The sequence below is a fragment of the Oncorhynchus tshawytscha genome, linkage group LG11 (assembly GCF_018296145.1).
Source record: "Oncorhynchus tshawytscha isolate Ot180627B linkage group LG11, Otsh_v2.0, whole genome shotgun sequence".
Lineage (NCBI taxonomy): Eukaryota > Metazoa > Chordata > Actinopteri > Salmoniformes > Salmonidae > Oncorhynchus > Oncorhynchus tshawytscha.
In genome coordinates, this window is record NC_056439.1 from 7910444 (window position 1) to 7930687 (window position 20244).

At 48.1% G+C, this 20244-nt stretch overlaps 1 protein-coding gene across 1 annotated transcript in view; it reads right to left on the minus strand.

The window, feature by feature from the left end:
• Positions 1-20244, minus strand: part of LOC112261386 (sorbin and SH3 domain-containing protein 2) — an 85937-nt gene that overhangs the window by 13062 nt on the left and 52631 nt on the right. Inside the window, exons 9-16 of the mRNA XM_042330600.1 lie at positions 18795-18848; positions 18386-18543; positions 18334-18353; positions 17940-18057; positions 5592-5644; positions 4293-4450; positions 2610-2626; positions 470-2514 (exon numbers count right to left, since the gene is read on the minus strand). Of these exons, the coding sequence (XP_042186534.1) occupies positions 470-2514; positions 2610-2626; positions 4293-4450; positions 5592-5644; positions 17940-18057; positions 18334-18353; positions 18386-18543; positions 18795-18848 (2623 nt within the window). The remainder of the gene's footprint in view (positions 1-469; positions 2515-2609; positions 2627-4292; positions 4451-5591; positions 5645-17939; positions 18058-18333; positions 18354-18385; positions 18544-18794; positions 18849-20244) is intronic.

Sequence of the window (20244 nt, forward strand, 5' to 3'; positions counted from 1 at the left end):
ACAGCTGAAATGGTGTCACTGTCCCAATACTTTGAGCTCACGGTACATTTCAAAAATACATCAATCCAATTGATAAACCATCCATAACAAAATCATAAAATACAAGTGGTTCAACATAACAAGGCACATAAAGGGGAGGGAAACGATACAGCAAAAACAACAACTGAGAATCAAGTAGCAAAAAGATCTGCGCCAGCAATAACACAACCAAACCTAGTCATGAATGGACCGATACATCTCAAAATGATAGGGGACCAAATACAGTCAACAACAACAACAACAACATTTAACCATATAAGGGAATGAAGAGGAAGCATGCGGTCCCTGGGTGTCTTGAGGATGAGCCAATAGGAACAGGGCTTCTTTAACCTCAGCTCTGTTCATTGGCCCATTGCTGGAGCACAGTGACTGGTAGGAGGGAGGTGGTCACGGGCAGGCAGTACTGGGGGAGTTGAGGAGGGAGAGGGACTAAGGGCTGGTTGGTGTGTGTACGTATGTATGTGTGTATGTATGTGTGTATGTATGTATGTATGTATGTATGCGTGTATGTATGTATGTGTGTGTGTATGCTCCACCTGCATTGCCGTTGCCTGGCTCCTCTCCATAGTTGTCATTATTGGAGGCGTCGGTATGACGACTGTAACAGGCACCTAGCGGCGACTGTAGCCGCGGCGACGAGCCGTACACCGCTGGACTCCCGTCGGGGTACAAGGAGCTCGAGGAGGGACCCCCCTTGCGGCTCCCCCTCTGCCCCCGTAACGAGGAGCTCCTCTCGGGCACATCCGGGAGGATCTCAGCCAGTAGCCTCCGGAGGATGCTATCGTCTGGTTGCCTAGCGCCGCTCCGGCCTCGCTCCGCTTGGATGTGTTCGTAGATATCCCTCAAGGCCGCATCCAAAGCTTCATAGACGGCTTCTTTAGACTTGGGCCTGGTACTTCGTCCTCCACTACTTCTTCTCGCGGTGGGTGGAGAATCACCCTTTTTCCTCCGGAAAGGCACAGGACTGACGAGGAAGGCCAGCTTGGACATCCCCTGCTGGGTTTGTGCTGCTTGGGACGAGGGAGGTAGAGCATGGTGGTCCCCTCCGCTCCCTCCCCTTCCCCCGTGTCTGGTTTGCTGTGCCTGGGGGGGTTTCTGCCGGAGCTCCTGGCGGGCCCGCTCCCGCTCGTGGCGCAGCATGGTGGTGAAGCGGGTGTTGGAGGCCGGGCAGTGTCCTTTACACGAGCTGATGAGGTGACGGTGCTGGTAGCCCTGACCCTGACCGAGAGACTGATGACTAGGGTTGTGGTGGCTGTGGCTGTGGCGGTGGCTGTGGTGGTGGTGGGAGGAGGGGCCGTAGAAGCTCTCGACTGACGAGGTGAGCGAGCAGTGGTCGAATTCGCTCTCGCTGCAGAAGGAGGATCCTTCGACTTGGGCAAAGTCACTGAGGTCCGAGGCGGCTGCATCCTGCTCCGACTCAGAGTACTCGGCCCCCGGGACAGCGGCCCGTCGATATACGAGGGGGTCGGGGAAATTGTGGGGGTCCAGGGCGAGGCGGGGCTGACCCTCGGGCGGGCTCCTCGCCCCCTGGTGAGCGTGATGGGACGTCCCGTTCCCATTGTTAATGTCCTCCTCTAGCAGAGACTCAATGGAGAAACGCCGTTTGGGGTACCCGGGTGTCTCCCTGCCCCCACCGCCTCCTCCCCCGCTACTACTGGCGCGGGACGATGACCCGCCGGGCGTGGTTGCGCCAGACGGGACCTCGCTATCTCCCAAATCGGGCATCGACTTGGACTTCTGGATGAGTTGCTCATATGTGGAGATGCGCGTTGGCACCGTATCGCGAGGGACCTCCAGGCCCCACGACGGCCCCCAGGGGGAGAGTTTTCGGGGGAAGAGGTGCGGCTGGCGCTCCAGCTCCAGGATGCGGACACGGACCGAGCGGATGACGTCAGAGGGCAGCAGCTGGGCGCGGTCGATGTGGTGCATCTTGCGGTAGAGCTTCAGGAAGCCTGGCGCGTCGTGGGCACGTCGCCGGTGCGGGCGAGGCAAGGAGCGGGTAGAGGACGATGCGGTTTGCCGCAACGGGTTGTCGAATACCAGTGACCCGGCGCTCTCCGAACGGGTAGCCTTGTGCCCGCCGGTGCCGCCCGGGTACCCGTCGTTGAGCAGGTTGTCACAGCTACGCGACCTCAGCTTTGCGGGCGGCGCGTCTTCGGCGCTGCTCCATGTCTCGGCGTCCGGGTTGGCACCGTCGACATCGCGACGGTGGGCGAGGTTGGAGGGCACGGGGGAGAGAGGGGAGCGGAGGTACGGGCCCGGGGAAGAGCTCAAACGGGGGGAGCAGGTCATGTCGCACGCGTCCCCACCTTTCAGACGATCCCATAAACCAGAGCAGCGTGGTAGAGAGGAAAAGAGGAGAGGAACAGAGAAAGAAATAGAGAGAGGGCGAAATGGATGCCATAACAGAGCACTTGGACATACTGTAGCCTTCATCATGCAATGGTGGAGAGGGGGGTGAGAACGAGAGAGAAGCTAAAACGGAGCATTTGAACATCAGTTCCATTGTGCCAATCCCAGAGCGCAATGGTGGAGAGAGAGACGGAGAGATTTACAATTACACATCTCACATCCTTTTCACGATATACTGTACACAGTGCACAACACATTAAGAACACCTGCTCTTTCTATGACTGATCCAGGTGAAAGCTATGATCCCTTATTGAGGTCCCTTGTTAAATCCACTTCAATCAGTGTTGATGAAGGGGAGCAGACAGGTTAAAGAAGGATTTTTAAGCCTTGAGACATGGATTGTGTATGTGTGCCATTCAGAGGGGCAAGACACTGCAACACTGCTGGGGTTTTCACACTCAACAGTTTCCCGTGCGTATCAAGAATGGTCCACCACCCAGAAGACATCCAGACAACTTGACACAACTGTGGGAAGCATTGGAGTCAACATGGGCCAGCATCCCTGTGGAACGCTTTTCGTCATCTCGTAGAGTCTATGCCCCCGACGAATTGAGGCTTTTCTGAGGACAAAAGGGTGCTGGCAACTCAATATTAGGAAGGTGTTCTTAATGTTTTGAACAGTGTATACGCAACAGAAACAGATGTACAACCGACAAAGGCAGATAACAAAAAGATGACGAAACACTATTCTTTTCTGTTGTCACCACACTATGAGAGACAAAACCTGTGAACATAATGAACGGAATTAGACACCACACAACAGACTTTATTTCACAATCCATTCCTGGGGGGGGGGGGGTTCACATTTTTGCTCCAGCCCTGTAATCACACACCAGACTCAACTAATCAACGGCGTGGTTATATGTTGACCTGACATGTCGATTTGTTTGGGGCACGTGTTAGCGTTAGCCTGTAATCCTAGCAGATTTCTTCCATTGGCTATGTTCATTTTTTTCTAGATTTATTTTTGATTTCACCTTTATTTAACCAGGTAGGCTAGTTGAGAACAAGTGCTCATTTGCAACTGCGACCTGGCCAAGATAAAGCAAAGCAGTTCGACACATACAGATTTACACATGTAATAAACAAAACGTAGTCAATAATACAGTAGAAAAATCTAGAAACAGCATGTGGAAATGAGGTAGGATAAGAGAGGTAAGGCAATAAATAGGCCATGGTGGCTAAGTAATTACAATATAGCAATTAAAACACTGGAATGTTAGCGCTGGGCTAGGACAAAAATGTGCACCCCCTGAATTGGACTGAGAAACACGGAGTTAGAACGTTCCCATTAGCTCGTGGAACATGGTCGTTTGTTTACAGTGTCAACACAAGGCTATTTAGACTGGGCTGGATGCTCCTTGACCTGGAAGAGGCCCTCAGCATAGCGTGAGAAGAGGAGATTTGTCTCTCAGTGGACTTGTGTACGGTCTGATTGCTGTCGGGCATAAAGCGAGTGAGCACAGAGAATGTGTGTGTGTGTGTGTGTGTATGTGCGCGAGCGTGTGTTTATGAATGCTTGTACATCTGCAAGGGAGAGGTTGTTAAGATTGAGTTTGTGTGTTTTTGAGTGTGTGCGTTTGAGAATGCTTATACATGGGAAGTATTGAGTGTGTGTGTGTGTGTGTGTGTTTGAGAGTGCTAACACATCAGAAGAGAGGAAGGTTGATTGTATTGAGTGTGTGCGTGTCCTTTATGGGTTTCTCATTCATGGCCGGTTTCCTCAGGGTGCAGGCTCTATAGGGATCCAGTGTGTGCATATGCCTATTTATGCGTGAGTGTGTGTGTGTGCGTGCACATACATCTCTCTGTTTGCCTTTGTGTGTGTGTGTGTTGTGTACCTTTGGCTCTGGAGGGGGAGGAGGGGGAGGAGCGTGTGGCTGGTTTCCTCAGTGTGCTGCTGCCTCTGTAAGGGTCCAGTTGTTTTGGGGAGACCTGGTTCTTGCCCTGGTCACTCGAAGGCTCCGACTTCCTCCTCTTCCTGTAGTCACTGGCAGCACTGGAACACAAAGTGATAGAACACGCGGTTTTAAAGCCACAATTCCACAGTCTGTCACCTGTTCAGTCATTATCTCTAAATCAGTTACTACTTCAAGGGAGGAAGTAAGTTCTCCAATAATTCGAACGGGGCCTGAGTTTCAGCCCAACGAAAGCCCCACCACTTTGTTTGGAACAAAACAAGATACGTTGGGAAATGTACGCCAACTACACTCACACCTCAATTACTATTTCAATTCAAGGAAAAATTACAGATGGTTCCTTTGACCCAGTTCATATAATATCATGGGTTACAATTCCCTCTGGTATAATGGCGTTCGTCGCCCTTTTGTGGATCAACAAAGAGACCCTTAACAAGGAACAAAAGAAAGTGGGAAAAATAGACCTTTAAAACAAACAAAGCTAAGTTGTTGAACTTGACTATTTCATGAAAACGTCATCCCCGTCAATTCAGTTCACAATAGGATGATGGAGAACGACTGCTATTGCTCCTTAAAAATGCCTTAGAACCTGCGCCGACTCCGGACTACAAATGACCCCTGGCGACGAGAGAGTCGAGCCCCGGGTTCGGCCGACTGGCTGTGCCTTTCCTATATGGAAACCTCTCCCAATCGAACTCTCAACTGCCCTGTCAATATTTTTTTTTTAAAGCCTTCAGATCAAGACTTCTAGTGTGGGTTAAACAGGCTACTAGCCTTTCAACTACACAGAATAGAATCCCAGTCAGCCTTCCACGAATAACATCCTCTTTTCAACCATCCCATTCACTCGGAGCAAATCGAACAGATTAAGCCTAGCATCGGTGAAAGGGAATGGGAGGAGGAGGGGAGGAGAAGAGGAGGGGGACAGGGTTGAAGGACAGAATCAATAGGTTGAGTGGATAATGTATACAGGGTTGGGGAGTGGGTGTGTGGGGGAGTCACCCGTCAGACACACATTGACACAAACCCACAACGACATATGTTCAATCAACAGAGCTACAAAAACACTGAGTGTCCTTGTGAAGGAGATAATATGAGAGAGAGAGAGAGATAGAGTTTGGGACGCCACGCCGCTACACGGCCATCTGCTGGTGTGAAAGAAAGAGAGCGAGGAGAGAGAGAAAGAGAGAAAGAGAGAGAGAGAGAGAATTGAAGACTCACCTCGCCGGCCTCTCTGGAACCCGGTCAGCAGTGGGAGTGAAGTACAGCGACGTCTGAAAGAGGGCAGACAACAAAAGGGAGGGAGAGGAAGAGTGAGCGCCGCACGGACAAAGACTGGAGGAGGAGGAGGCGGCGGTACACACAATGCTCAGCTCGCCATGCTCAAAACGCTCCCCCGGCTGACGGCATGACGGAGGTAGGTTCCACATGGCGTGTGTATGGAAGCTCGGATGGGCCTACCGGTGGTGCTGAGAGCAGTGACCGCTGATTCTGTTGAACTCTGACCTTGGTCTGTTTGAGGGGTTCTTTCAGGAGGGAGAAAGGCCACGAGTGAAGTGAAGCACTAAAGGGGAGAGCGAGAGAGGAGCTCCTTCACGCTTTGAGACGAAGACGCGCCCCCGGAAGACCCGAAATGGACTCTTTGGATCATTGGATTGGCTCCATGTGGTAACATGGACAACAGACCTGAGCCCTGTGCTGATCTAGGATCAGGTCATCTCTGTCCATATCATCTTATTCGTTTTGATTCCAACAGGAAAACCGACCCTAGATCAGCAGATACATATTGAATCCCAAAGAGGACCTATTCAAATATGAGCTTTACATCTGACATGATATACATGGGTTGACAGCAACCTTTATAATTCATAGTCTTGAGTCACATCAACAATAAGCTGTCAACAGATCAATTAGATCGCGATATAGCGAGAGAGAGAAAGATAAATTGAGACATCATGATTAGAGTAAGTTTTTCACGAGTATATTGGAAATACATAAGTGCAGTACTGTTTATGCTGTTATATTTAAGCAATAAGGCACGAGGTGGTGTTGTATATGGCCAATAGACCACGGCTAAGTGCTGTTCTTGGGCACAACACATCGCGGAGTGCCTGGACACGGCCCTTAGCCGTGGTATACTGGCCATATACCACAAACCCCCAAGGTGCCTTATTGCTATTATTAACTGGTTACCAATGTAATTAAAGCAGTAAAAAATACATGTTTTGTCATACCCATGGTATAGAGTCTGATATACCACGGCTGTCAGCCAATCAGCATTCAGGGCTCAAACCACCCAGTTTATAATGAAGACATAAGGCCCGAGGAGGTGTGCTATATGGCCATTATACCACAGCTTGGGGCTGTTCTTAAGCACGACACAACGCGGAGTGTCTGGACACAGCCCTTAGCCGTGGTATATTGGCCATATACCACAAACCCGAGGTGCTTTATTGCTATTATAAACCGGTTACAAATGTAATTAGAACTGACAATCACCATTCGGGGCTCGAACCAGCCGGTTTATACCTAGTAATAAACACACTGAATTGAGTAACTAGCAGAGAGGCCATTGTAAATACAGGCAGTTGAAGATGCAATAAAGAGATGACTAATGACTGATATATGACTGATATAGATGCTGAAATATGAAAATGTCCTGCTATGGTGTACTATACATGGTGACAACTGTCCCCATCAGTCCTCTAGTGACATAGGTACAGTGTAATTACAATGTAGGTACATATTGTGCCTGTGTCGACGTACGGTGGCCTAATAAAATGTATAGTCACAGTAAGCATGATGGTTTTCATCCAAATCACACAACATGTAGGTGATCAGTAACAAAGCAATTTAAGACTGCAGTTGATTAGCAAGGTTTGCGTTAAACTCCTTATGGAATTGCCATGCCCAGGGTGGCAAATTTCCAGTCTCTTTCCCCAAATTCCCTAGTTTCCCAGAAATCCTGGTTAGAGGATTCCCGGATTTCCTGCTTCTTCCCTCGATATTCCAGGAGTCTTCCATCCAGGATTTCTGGAAAACTGGAATTTTGGGGAAGTCAGTAGGATTTTGCAGCCTTAGTCATGCCTAACGAGTTTGGCGTGACAAGGAGTTGGCAAAACAGCATAGAATTTTCTGGAACCAGGCTATTCAACTCCCACCCAATCCCACAATGCTGATGAATGCCAATGTTTACCTCGGTGAGTCGGCCAGAGCAGATGTCTGGATTATAATCCAGCCGTTTTTTAGGAGGCTTGAGCCCCAAGCAGCGGTGAGGAGGAAGAGGAGGAGGAGGAGGAGGTGAAGATGGAGTGGTGGAGGAGAGGCAGTGGCGTCATGGGGGAGAGAAGACGAGGCGGAGAGAGGAAAGTGACATCCGTTAGAGCACAGAGGAACTGAAGACTGACGAGTTTCAGACACGCTGCACACACACACACACACACACACACACAATGCACACACATTGCAGTTATGATTAAGCCAATTTGAACACACCTAGTACATTATGTGAGCTCCAACACACACACACTCACTACTGCTAGACACATCTACAAACCCATAACCACGAAGCAACACGCACGCGCGAGCACACACAGACATGCAGATTGTGAGAGCAAAGAGGCAGAAAGCAGAGTGAAAGGGCATATATGCACTACAGCGCAGTGATTCGGTTGTGAAGACAGACGAGCTAAAACATGACGTTGGTGGAACCATCCCTCTCAAAACTAACCTCCAGCCATGCGCATTAAGGAACCTTTTCTATGTTGTCTCGGGTTTACTCAGTGGTGGGGTCAGAGTGCAACATAAATAATATTACAGATAGAAATGTGGTACAGAAACCTGGGCGTTCCTTATTCTGCATGACATCAGACTCGTGTCTTTTCTAGACTGCATATTTCTAGCTGAACATTCCGAATCAAGTCAATTTCCTCGACCTAACAACAGACCGACTTAGAACAAGCAGAGTGTTTCTCGCCCTTCTCCCCCAAAAAGTGTGCACTTGTACACTTCCTGTCGTGGATTTCCAAAGGAACGGGACGGGGCAAGGAATATGGTGGAACACGGGAACTCAAACCAGCCCAAGTTTAAACCAACCCAATACCATTAATCCCTTAGGTCGCCTAACGTTTAGGAGGAGTGAACGAGTTGACACTTCAGGAGAAGAGGTAGGAACCAAAATGTCTAAACGAGCAAACAGAAAGAAACCACACAAAGCTGCAACATACAAGAGGAGCATGAACAACGGTGCAGAACGACGCTCTGACCAGATGCTGGGGATTCATTTGTGGATTTTAGCATGTCGTTTCGATTGATCTCGGTTCTGCTCAGTTCTACTGGCTGCTCCACGACCTTATCAACAACGGTAAGCACACACTGCAAAAGAACCTTCATTTTGTTCGCGAAAAATAGCAAATTATACAATGTAGGAAAAGTGGTCCCCCCCTTTGTAAGACTTTTTTTGTGATTTAAAAAAAGGACCAATCCATATTAAATTTGGGACTTCCGTTTTGTTTTGCAGTGTTTTCGAGCTTTCAATGTGTCGCAGGGCCAGCTGATAACGAGACAGCCACACTACGCAAAACCAATTCACCAAGACGCAGAGACACAAGCAGACCAGTCACAAGGAGCTGCACACAACAGGCGACTTGCCAGAGCACCCAGCACCCAACAGCATGCCGAAGCAACTACAACAGGAAGGACCCCCAGACTCAAGCTCCTGGAGAGCTACTGGCGCACAGGCCTTTGTTCCAACTTAGCACTAACACACCTGATTCAGGCCCAGTCTCTGTCCAGACTGAAGACCGATTATGCGTTGCGAAATAAAACAAAACAGCTTTAATGTTTGAATCAGGTGTGTTACTGCTGGGCTGGAACAAAAGCCTGCATACCCACCAGCTCTCCAGTCCGAGAGTTGGACGACTCCTGGACTACATTGTTCCCACCCAGCTACAGTGGGGTGAAGACTGAACAGGTAGAGGGGAGTGGGGTGGGAGGATACCTAAGGCGGGGGGATGCCGAGGTGGGAGTTACGGACCCTCACTTACCGGACGGCCGAACTCCAGCTCGGAGAAGAACTTATACCAAGGCTCGTTCTCTAAATCTATGTCATCTGGGTTTAGCTTATAGGTCTGGAGAGAGTGGAGGGTGACAGAGAAAGAGGGAGGGAGAGAGAGGAGGAACAGAAAGCACAGAGAGAAATATGGATCTCATGGTTAGGATTGGGTGTGCAGCGCCAAGCTGCAGGGGCTGATGGGTAAAGAAGGGTGGGTCCAGATGGAGTTTAACACCAGGGTAAAGAGACAAAAACAGTGTTGCTAACCAGGGCACACACCATTACAACCCCCCTCCCCCCAAAAAAAATACAAATAAAATTGTGACGCGTGTCAAATAGAAAGTACTGATGTGCACTTCAGTTTACTCGGTTACTTTTCACATTTCTCATTCAAATAATGGAAAAAGGGATAAAAAGTTGAATGGGTTGAAGGAGAATGGTCAATTAAATTGAGAGCTAAAGACATAACATTGGCTCATAAAGTGTCCTGAGGCTAAGAAGCTAAATTGCGTCAACCATTCGCTGAACTGCCCTGTATGAAAAGTGTCTTTGCTGCCTTTAGTGCCTTTTGTTACTTCTAGGTTAGACTACTGCAATGCTCTACTTTCCAGCTACCTGGATAAAGCACTAAATAAACTTCAGTTAGTGCTAAATACGGCTGCTAGAATCATGACTAGAACCAGAAAATGTGATCATATTACTCCAGTGCTAGCCTCCCTTCACTGGCTTCCTGTCAAGGCAAGGGCTGATTTCAAGGTTTTACTGCTAACCAACAAAGCATTACATGGGCTTGCTCCTACCCATCTCTCTGATTTGGTCCTGCCGTACATACCTACACGTACGCTACGGTCACAAGACGCAGGCCTCCTAATTGTCCCTAGAATTTCTAAGCAAACAGCTGGAGGCAGGGCTTTCTCCTATAAAGCTCCATTTTTATGGAATGGTCTGCCTACCCATGTGAGAGACGCAGACTTGGTCTCAACCTTTATGTCTTTACTGAAGTCTCATCTCTTCAGTGGGTCATATGATTGGGTGTAGTCTGGCCCAGGAGTGTGAAGGTGAACGGAAAGGCTCTGGAGCAACGAACCGCCCTTGCGGTCTCTGCCTGGCTGGTTCCCCTCTTTCCACTGGGATTCTCTGCCTCTAACCCTATTACAGGGGCTGAGTCACTGGCTTACTGGTGCTCTTCCATGCCGTCCCTAGGAGGGGTGCGTCACTTGAGTGGGTTGAGTCACTGATGTGATCTTCCTGTCTGGGTTGGCGCCCCCCCTTGGGTTGTGCCGTGGCGGAGATCTTTGTGGGCTATACTCGGCCTTGTCTCAGGATGGTAAGTTGGTGGTTGAAGATATCCCTCTAGTGGTGTGAGGGCTGTGCTTTGGCAAAGTGTGTGGGGTTATATCCTTCCTGTTTGGCCCTGTCCGGGGGTATCATCGGATGGGGCCACAGTGTCTCCTGACCCTTTCTGTCTCAGCCTCCAGTATTTATGCTGCAGTAGTTTATGTGTCGGGGGGCTAGGGTCAGTTTGTTATATCTGGAGTACTTCTCCTGTCTTGTCCTGTGTGAATTTAAGTATGCTCTCTCTAATTCTCTCTTTCTCTCGGAGGACCTGAGCCCTAAGACCATGCCTCAGGACTACCTGGCATGATGACTCCTTGCTGTCCCCAGTCCACCTGGCCGTGCTGCTGCTCCAGTTTCAACTGTTCTGCCTGCGCTATGGAATCCTGACCTGTTCACCGGACGTGCTACCTGTCCCAGAACTGCTGTTTTCAACTCTCTAGAGACAGCAGGAGTGGTAGAGATACTCTTAATGATCGGCTATGAAAAGCCAACTAACATTTACTCCTGAGGTGCTGACTTGCTGCACCCTCGACAACTACTGTGATTATTATTATTTGACCATGCTGGTCCATTTATAAACATTTGAACATCTTGGCCACGTTCTGTTATAATCTCCACCCGGCACAGCCAGAAGAGGACCACCTCATAGCCTGGTTCCTCTCTAGGTTTCTTTCTAGGTTCTGGCCTTTCTAGGGAGTTTTTCCTAGCCACTGTGCTTCTACACCTGCATTGCTTGCTGTTTGGGGGTTTTAGGCTGGATTTCTGTACAGCACTTTGAGATATCAGCAGATGTACAAAGGGCTATATAAATACATTTGATTTGATTTAGTGTGTGACAACACACACGCTCTCCTCACCAGTCGCTCACTATAAAGCACCAAACCAGAGCAGAAAAAAAAGTGTTGTAATGTTTAAACTACTACAGCAGAGGGCAATATCTTCCTGTCATAAAGCCCGACACAACTCTGGTTCATTTCGGCACACCGGGGCCACGTTCAGTGGCCGAACGTGATCAAAACTTTCAGATAGAAATCCCATGAACAGAGCCAACGTGATTCCTTATTCTACATGTCAGACAGTCATGTTTGCTCTACAAAGCATATTCCTATTAGAACATTCCAAAACGTTAGGTCCTGCTGAACGCGCCCCGGTTGAGCGCAAAAACGCTGAGCGCGCCGTTCTTCAACCGTTTTCCGAGGTTCGTTTGGTCGGTGTGGCGGCGTGTGACCTGATCAATATGGTTATGACCATTCTGAAATCCAAACTTGTGCAGCACATTATACAAAATCGCCCTCTGGGAAATGACAATCACAACATTCGACCGATTGTTCAGAAACAGCACCATATCCATTGAATTAAACGTTGCACACCACTTCATCCTGCTGAGCGTGGCCCCGAGTAAGTGAGGTAAAAATAAAAGTAACGTTGGTTTAACTGTTAATAAATTACTTGGCTGGATTCTTTCTCAAAGTCTAATTTAAACCTTCACCGTGTACTCTGCCCAATACTCTGTACTCTGAGCTTAATATTAAAGTTCACTCTTATACCTGGAGCAAAAACTCACCTTAACTGAACATACAGAAACTCTCGCTCTCCCACCTCCTCTCCTGAAGGACTTTACAGCTAGAACGTCTCCTACACGCCAGTCCTGGGGCTTATTCCTCAGTCACTCTCAATGAGGTTTACCTTGGAGCAGAGGGGTGGTTCACTGCAGTGCCCAGCACACTGCAGGCTTGGCTGTGACATTTACCACCCCCAGTGTCTCCTGGGAAATGTAGTTTATGAGCTGCTGGGGGAAAAGGCTGCCCACTTTTATTGGCGATCTTGGAAGTGTATTGGACTTGCAAATCAGCTACTTTAGCTCAGGAAGAGGTGAACTGCACTGTGGAGGGGAGTGTAGTCTCACGGATACCTCTCTGTCTAATTGGAGTAAATCTGACCTCCTTAGGTGGTCCATAAAATGAATAGGAAGGAGCTGAATGGGAGGCGGCTCTATGTGGGCCGTGCCCAGAAGAAAGTAGAGCACCAGACGTCTACAGAGGTCAACCAGCCACCCCCCACCCCCCTCTGGCTACTTCATGCCACAAGGCCAGAACACTGGTGCCTTTTACCAGCTGTCTCAGCTGAGCCCCAGCCCTCGCTGGGTGACCCACGTCTACGAGCTATTTAAAAGGGATACTTTGGGATTTTGGCAACGAGTCAGACGAACACGTGCGATACCATTTTTATGGTCTCTGCATCCAGCACAAAGGAAGTTAGAGGTAGCTCTGCGAGTCAATGGACACTAGCGTTAGCGCAATGACTGGGAGTCTATGGACACAGTATCTGCTAGTAGCTACCCACAGACCTCCAGTCTTTGCGCTCCCTGGCAGTGATCAGACTTCCATCCAAGAAGTGGACAAGATGTTAACAACAGCCTTCTTTATGGAAGGCCATATCCATACAGAGACGTGATGTGTGTGAACTATTTTTTCCATCAGCAGCGGAGAGACCCACACCACGACCAGAAACACACACGGTGATGCGACGAAGGCTAGAAACATGGTTTATTGTGGCGTTCTTAGAGAGAAACAGGGAAAGAGACGGCGTGGTTGGGATGCATAAGGGAGCCTATAGCTCACCCTGCATTACAGACTTCCCTGACTCAGCGATATTCCCCCCACGCCTGCTCCTCTCCTCTCCCTGTGCTCTACTTGGATTAATTCCCACATTAGTGTGTGTGCTAAATGGCTCTCTATTCCCTACACACTATAGGGCAGTTGGCCCGACTCTTTGAATAACACTGCTATAGGGATTTGGGTGCCCGGCAGGAAGCAATGTAGTTCTGGAGAACCTGTCTAAAGACATCAAAAACGGCTGTGTTGTCCCTTTTTAATCTCAATATCAATTCATTTCTGGGTCACAATTAAGTGCCACACTGTGACGGTTTTCAATTCAAATGTTCAAAAATAAAAATAAAATAAAAAATGGGGAGGGGGAAAACTGAAAACTACCTGTTATTGGCAGAGGTTTGGAACTCTTTCTTATTGGTCTATTAACTAATTTACCACCTGGTGATGTCACCAGGCAGGCCAAAACTCCATCCCACTAAAACAGGCATGCATTTCAGGCAGCCTTTTCAAACAACTCTTACACTAAAAGGGCATCATCATAATTTCCACAATTTCACAGTTTTATTCCAACCTCATAGCTTGGAAATATATATAGAAACACAGGAAAATCATGTGAATGATTACAGATACTAAACACATTTGACTGCTTTAAGCTAATCATCCTTAACTTCAGAAGAGTTCCCTCTTTCATCCCCCTCCACCTCCCTCTCGTTCTCCTAACCGATCACCCTCAAGTCCATAGAGCAGACAGACTAGCACGTGGGTGGCCGACCCGCCTCCTGGACAGCTACCCTCCGGCAAGACGTCGCTCCAAACCGAATCAGGTGGGTTACAACAGGGTTGGAGCAAAACCCTGCATAGCGACAGGATCTCCAGGAGGGTTGGCCAGTCCAATACGGCTCATACAATACACAACTATCACAACTACATCTCTTGCCCTCAATTCCATGTAGCAATTAGCCCCAGCCTGGACAATACAATTTTAATTGTATTTTTATTTCACCTTTATTTAACCAGGTAGGCTAGTTGAGAACAAGTTCTCATTTACAACTGCGACCTGGCCAAGATAAAGCATAGCAGTGTGAACAGACAACACAGTTACACATGGAGTAAACAATTAACAAGTCAATAACACAGTAGAAAAAAAGAGAGTCTGTATACATTGTGTGCAAAAGGCATGAGGAGGTAGGCGAATAATTACAATTTTGCAGATTAACACTGGAGTGAAAAATGATCAGATGGTCATGTACAGGTAGAGATATTGGTGTGCAAAAGAGCAGAAAAGTAAATAAATATAAACAGTATGGGGATGAGGTAGGTAAATTGGGTGGGCTATTTACCGATAGACTATGTACAGCTGCAGCGATCGGTTAGCTGCTCAGATAGCAGATGTTTGAAGTTGGTGAGGGAGATGAAAGTCTCCAACTTCAGCGATTTTTGCAATTCGTTCCAGTCACAGGCAGCAGAGAACTGGAACGAAAGGCGGCCAAATGAGGTGTTGGCTTTAGGGATGATCAGTGAGATACACCTGCTGGAGCGCGTGCTACGGGTGGGTGTTGCCATCGTGACCAGTGAACTGAGATAAGGCGGAGCTTTACCAATGGGTGACAGACAGACGGAGTGTGAAGATGATTCCAACCCTTTGCGGTCCCTTTCATTTTTGTTAAAGGTCACTGAAATGCTTTATGAGGAAACCCTAGAGAAATGATACAAAAACGATATTCAACAACGGTTTGGTCAAAACAAGCATTGTGATTGGCTGAGACGCGTTCTAAGGCATACTAAACAAACAGTACGGCAGGGGTAAGCCTTTGACGCCAAAAAAGGGCATCTCGCTTTCTGTTCCATCTGAGAAATCCCTGTGCATCCACTGTACCATCAAGCCCAGCCAGCCAATCCATTCACTTGATCTCCACTGCAAAACGCATCTAGACATTATCTCCCCTTGCTTCGAGCCTCTACACAATTGCTTTATTTGGGCACAACACCTCCGCTTTAGTTTGACAGCATCAGGAAGGTGATTGAGTGATACAGAACACCGCCTGTTGAATAAATTAAAATGGGTACAATTTATGAAAATCTAAATATAAGCTTACTTCTAGGCCTACAGTGCCTTCGGAAAGCATTCAGACCCTTAGACTTTTCCCACATTTTGTTACGTTACAGCCCTATTGTAAAGTGAATTAAAATGTTCGTTTTTTACTAATCAATCTACACACAATACCCCATAATGACAAAGCAATACATTTTTTGGCAAATTTAAAATAAAAAATAAAAATGGAACTATGACATTTACATAACTATTCAGACTCTTTACTCAGTACTTTGTTGAAGCACCTTTGGCTGCAATTACAGCCTTGAGTCTTCTTGGGTATGATACTACAACTGCACATACTATACATATACTTTCTTTTATTGTGTTATTGACTGTATGTTTGTTTATTTCATGTGTAACTCTGTTGTTGTTTGTGTCTCACTGCTTTGCTTTATCTTGGCCAGGTCGCAGTTGTAAATGAGAACTTGTTTTCAACTAGCCTACCTGGTTAAATAAAGGTGAAATAAAAAATTTTAAAACAAGATTGGCACACCTGTATTTGGGGAGTTTCTCCCATTCTTCTCTGCAAATCCTCTCAAGCTCTGTCAGGTTGGTTGTGGAGTGTTACTGCACAGCTATTTTCAGGTCTCTCCAGAAACGTTCGATCGGGTTCAAGTCCGGCCTCTGGCTGGACCACTCAAGGACATTGAGACTTGTCCCGAAGCCACTCCTGCGTTGTCTTGGCTGTGTGCTTAGGGTCGCTGTCCTGTTGGAAGATGAACCTTCACCCTTATCTGAGGTCCTGAGTACTCTGGAGCAGGTTTTCATCAAGGATCTCTGTACTTTGCTCAGTTCATCTTTCCCTTGACCCTGACTAGCCTCCCAGTCCCTGCCAGTGAAAAACATCCCCACAGCATGATGCTGCCACCACCATGCTTCACCGTAGGCATGGTGCCAGGTTTCCTCCAGTGACACTGGCATTCAAAGTGTTCAATCTTGGTTTCATCAGACCAGAGAATGTTGTTTCTGATGGTCTGAGATTACTTTAGGTGCGTTTTGGCAAACTCCAAGCCGTCTGTCATGTGTCTTTTTACTGAGGAGTGGCTTGTCTGGCCACTCTACCATAAAAGCCTAATTGGTGGAGTGCCCAGAGATGGTTGTTCTTCTGGAAGGTTCTCTCATCTCCACAGAGGAACTCTGTCAGAGTTACCATCGGGTTCTCGATGGTAACTCGAGAACCCGAGAACCCGAGAAGGCCCTTCTCCCCCGATTGCTCAGTTTGGCCGGGTGGCCAGCTCTAGGAATAGTCTTGGCGGTTTCAAACTTCTTCTATTTAAGAATTATGGAGGCCACTGTGTTCTTGGGGACATTCAATGCTGCAGAAATGTTTTGGTACACTTTCCCAGATCTGTGCCTCGAACACAATCCTGTCTCAGAGCTCTACGGACAATTCCTTCAACCTCATGGCTTGGTTTTTGCTCTGACATCCACTGTCAACTGTAGACAAATCATGTCCAATCATTTGAATTTACCCCCAGGTGGACTCCAATCAAGTTGTAGAAACATCTTAAGGATGATCAATCGAAACAGGATGCACCCGAGCTCAATTTCGAGTTTCAAACTTGTTTTCGCTTTGTCATTATGGGGTATTTCGTGTAGATTGAGGGGAAAAAAGTGATTTAAACCATTTAAAAATAAGGCTGTAACAAAATGTGAAAAAAGTTCCCTAAGAGAGCATCTATATCATTCATATTCAAAGGCCACTACCTTTCTAAAAATACCCCTTTCGAGGATAAATCCCCCCCTCGAGCTTAAAAATCTAACTATTATATAATTGCTTCCCAACTCAACCTTAACAAGCATATCCGCCCAAAATAGCAGTAAGTTGGACCACAGAACGCGTCATAGAAATGTGTTGATCCCTCTAATGGTTCAGGTACAGTACCTCTAAAGGCTTCTTCCTAGAGCGGAGGTCAAGGGGTCTCTGACTCTGTTCCTGTAGACAGGGCCTTTGTGTGTAGAGGGTTTTGTTCCAACCCAGCTCTAAAACACATCTCTGATACACTCTGGACCTTACTATCTGGAATCGGGTGTATTCATGCTGGGCAGGAACAAAATCCTACACATCCATTGAGTTCTCCAAGACTGAGAGTTGGAGATCACTCACTTATTAGGAACCAAGGATGGTGTAGAGGGTGATTATGGGTAATGGAGTTTTAAATGGCTTAGATAATGACAATGTAGGCCAGGGGTGTCAAACTGAATTCCTGGAGGGCTGAGCGTCAGCGGGTTTTCGCTCCTCCCTTGTAGTTGATTGATCAGTTAAGACCGTTGATTTGTTAGGAACTCCCCTCACCTGGTTGTCGGATGAATTCATTTATGTCCGGCAGTCTAATTGGACACCAATTGAATGGGAATGACAAAAAAAAACAGCAAAACACACAGCCCTCCAGGAATTGAGTTTGACACCCTGATGTAAGCTAATTAAAAAAAAAATGTTAAACGTGACAGACGTGCTTTTGGGCACTCACCGGCCTCTCCTGCTCCAGAGCGGATGATTTCCCAGGCTCGTACTCAAAGATACTCCGGGGTTCAGCGCGGTACTTTCTAGTGTCCACTTTCCTATCGGGAGGGCCCCACTGATTCCTGCTAATAAATAAAGAAAGACATCAGTGTGATCTTGGACCTAGTTTAAGATGATGCCAAAGGCGCACCACTAGCTTAGGTATAGGCTCTAGGGCTAAGGTAACCCCTAAGGTGAGGGGTGTCAAGGGACTAGACCTAGGTAAGGACTAAGCCTGGGTCCAAGGCCCATGTCTAGGCCTACATTGCAGACTAGGCCTAAGTCTACGCCTAAGATGGAGACTAGCTAGCCATTGGTCTCGGACCAAGCGAAAGAGAAACCAGACCCGCGGTGTGTCTTACATGGTGTCGGGCGAGTCTCGCTCCCGGTCGCTGTCTCTGGACCTCAGCTGGAGGAGGGAGGGCATGGGCGGGGGTGGCGGAGGCACGGGGGAGGGCTCCCTAAAGGTCCCGGGGCTTCCGCTGCCCGACGGGCTCTTGGCCAGGGGCCGGTACGTTTGTGTCCTGGGGGAGGGTATGCCATGGTGGGGTTGGAGGACTGACCATGTGTGTCTGGGGGGGATAACAGAGAAAGGACAGGGAGGGAAAAGAGAGAAAAAGGGGGAGGAAGAAGAGAACGAGAGAAAGGATGCGGGGGAGAGAGACCGAGGAAGGAGAGAGGGAAAGGACGGGGAGGGAAAATAGAAAGAGAGAGAAGGGGGTCGTAAACTAAGTATTCTTGCAAGTCAGGTGTTTGAACACAGGACAACGTGACAAACCAGTAGCATACATTTGAATCGTCAAAAAGAGATCGAGACTCTTACCGCTGTCACCGATGACAGTGTATGTGGCGTTGCGCGCGTCGGCATAGTCGTCATCTGTAGAAACACGGAAGGTGAGCAGAACAACACACACACACACACCCTGCTGAGAGTACCCTTTCCCCTGCATCCATTTGTGCGCACACATACAGATTCTCTACTTTCATCACAGGAGAAATATTCTGCCCGCCTCAGGGAAAACCTCAGTGGGCAAACTAAGGCTCCCTGGGTAGCTGATCAGCAAGGTGAATACTGAAGATCAACGTATAAGGACCCAGGAGAACAAAGGGCTGACTATTGAAGTTATCCTTTGAGAACTACAATGAGCTGTGTGTGTGTGTGTGTGTGTGTGTGTGTGTGTGTGTGTGTGTGTGTGTGTGTGTGTGTGTGTGTGCGCATTGTTAAGAACAAATATGCCTTGTATTGACTATTTGATTTGGTGACGCCCACACAGCGGAGCAGAGATCGCGGCAGTGCATCTGTAGGTTCGACGAGACACCGCTTCTCCCACTCAATCCCCCTCGCCCTCTCTCCTTCCTCTTTCTATTGCTCTCGTTGTATTAGTCTCGGTCTCTCCCCTTTCACACTCTCGCTCTAATTAGCTCTGGCTCTGTGGAGCTGTGGTGTTCTGGCTCAACAAGGGCACACAGAGAGAAACCCACACACACTACATGACCAGAAGTATGTGGGCACCTGCTCGTCGAACATCTCATTCAAAAATTATGGGCATTAATATGGAGCTGCTATAACTGCCTCCACTCTTCTGGGAAGGCTTTCCACTAGATGTTGGAACACTGCTGCGGGGACTTGCTTCCATTCAGCCACAAGAGCATTAGCGAAGTCGGGCACCGATGTTGGGCGACTAGGCCTGGCTCGCAGTCTAGTCTGCGTTCCAATTAATCCCAACAATGTTCGATGGAGTAGAGCTCAAGGCCAGTCAACTTCTTCCACACCGATCTCAACAAACCATTTCTGTATGGACCTCGATTTGTGCAGGAGGGCATTGTCATGCTGAAACAGGAAAGGGCCTTGCCACAAAGTTGGAAGTAGAGAACCGTCTAGAATGTCATTATATGCTGTAGCGTTAAGATTTCCCTTCACTGGAACTAAGGGGCCTAGCCCGAACTATGAAGAAACAGCCACAGACCGTTATTCCTCCTCCACCAAACTTTACAGTTGGCACTATGCATTGGGGCGGGTAGCGTTCTCCTGGCATCTCCCAAACCAAGATTCGGCCATCGGACTGCCAGATGGTGGAATGTGATTCATTACTCCACAGAACTTTACACCAATCCGGTCAATGCTTGGCATTGCGCATGGTGATCTTAGGCTTGTGTGCGGCTGCTCGGCCATGGAAACCCATTTCATCAAGCTCCCGACGAACAGTTCTTGTGATGACGTTGCTTCCAAGAAAAGTTTGGAACTCGTTAATGAGTGTTACAACCGAGGACAG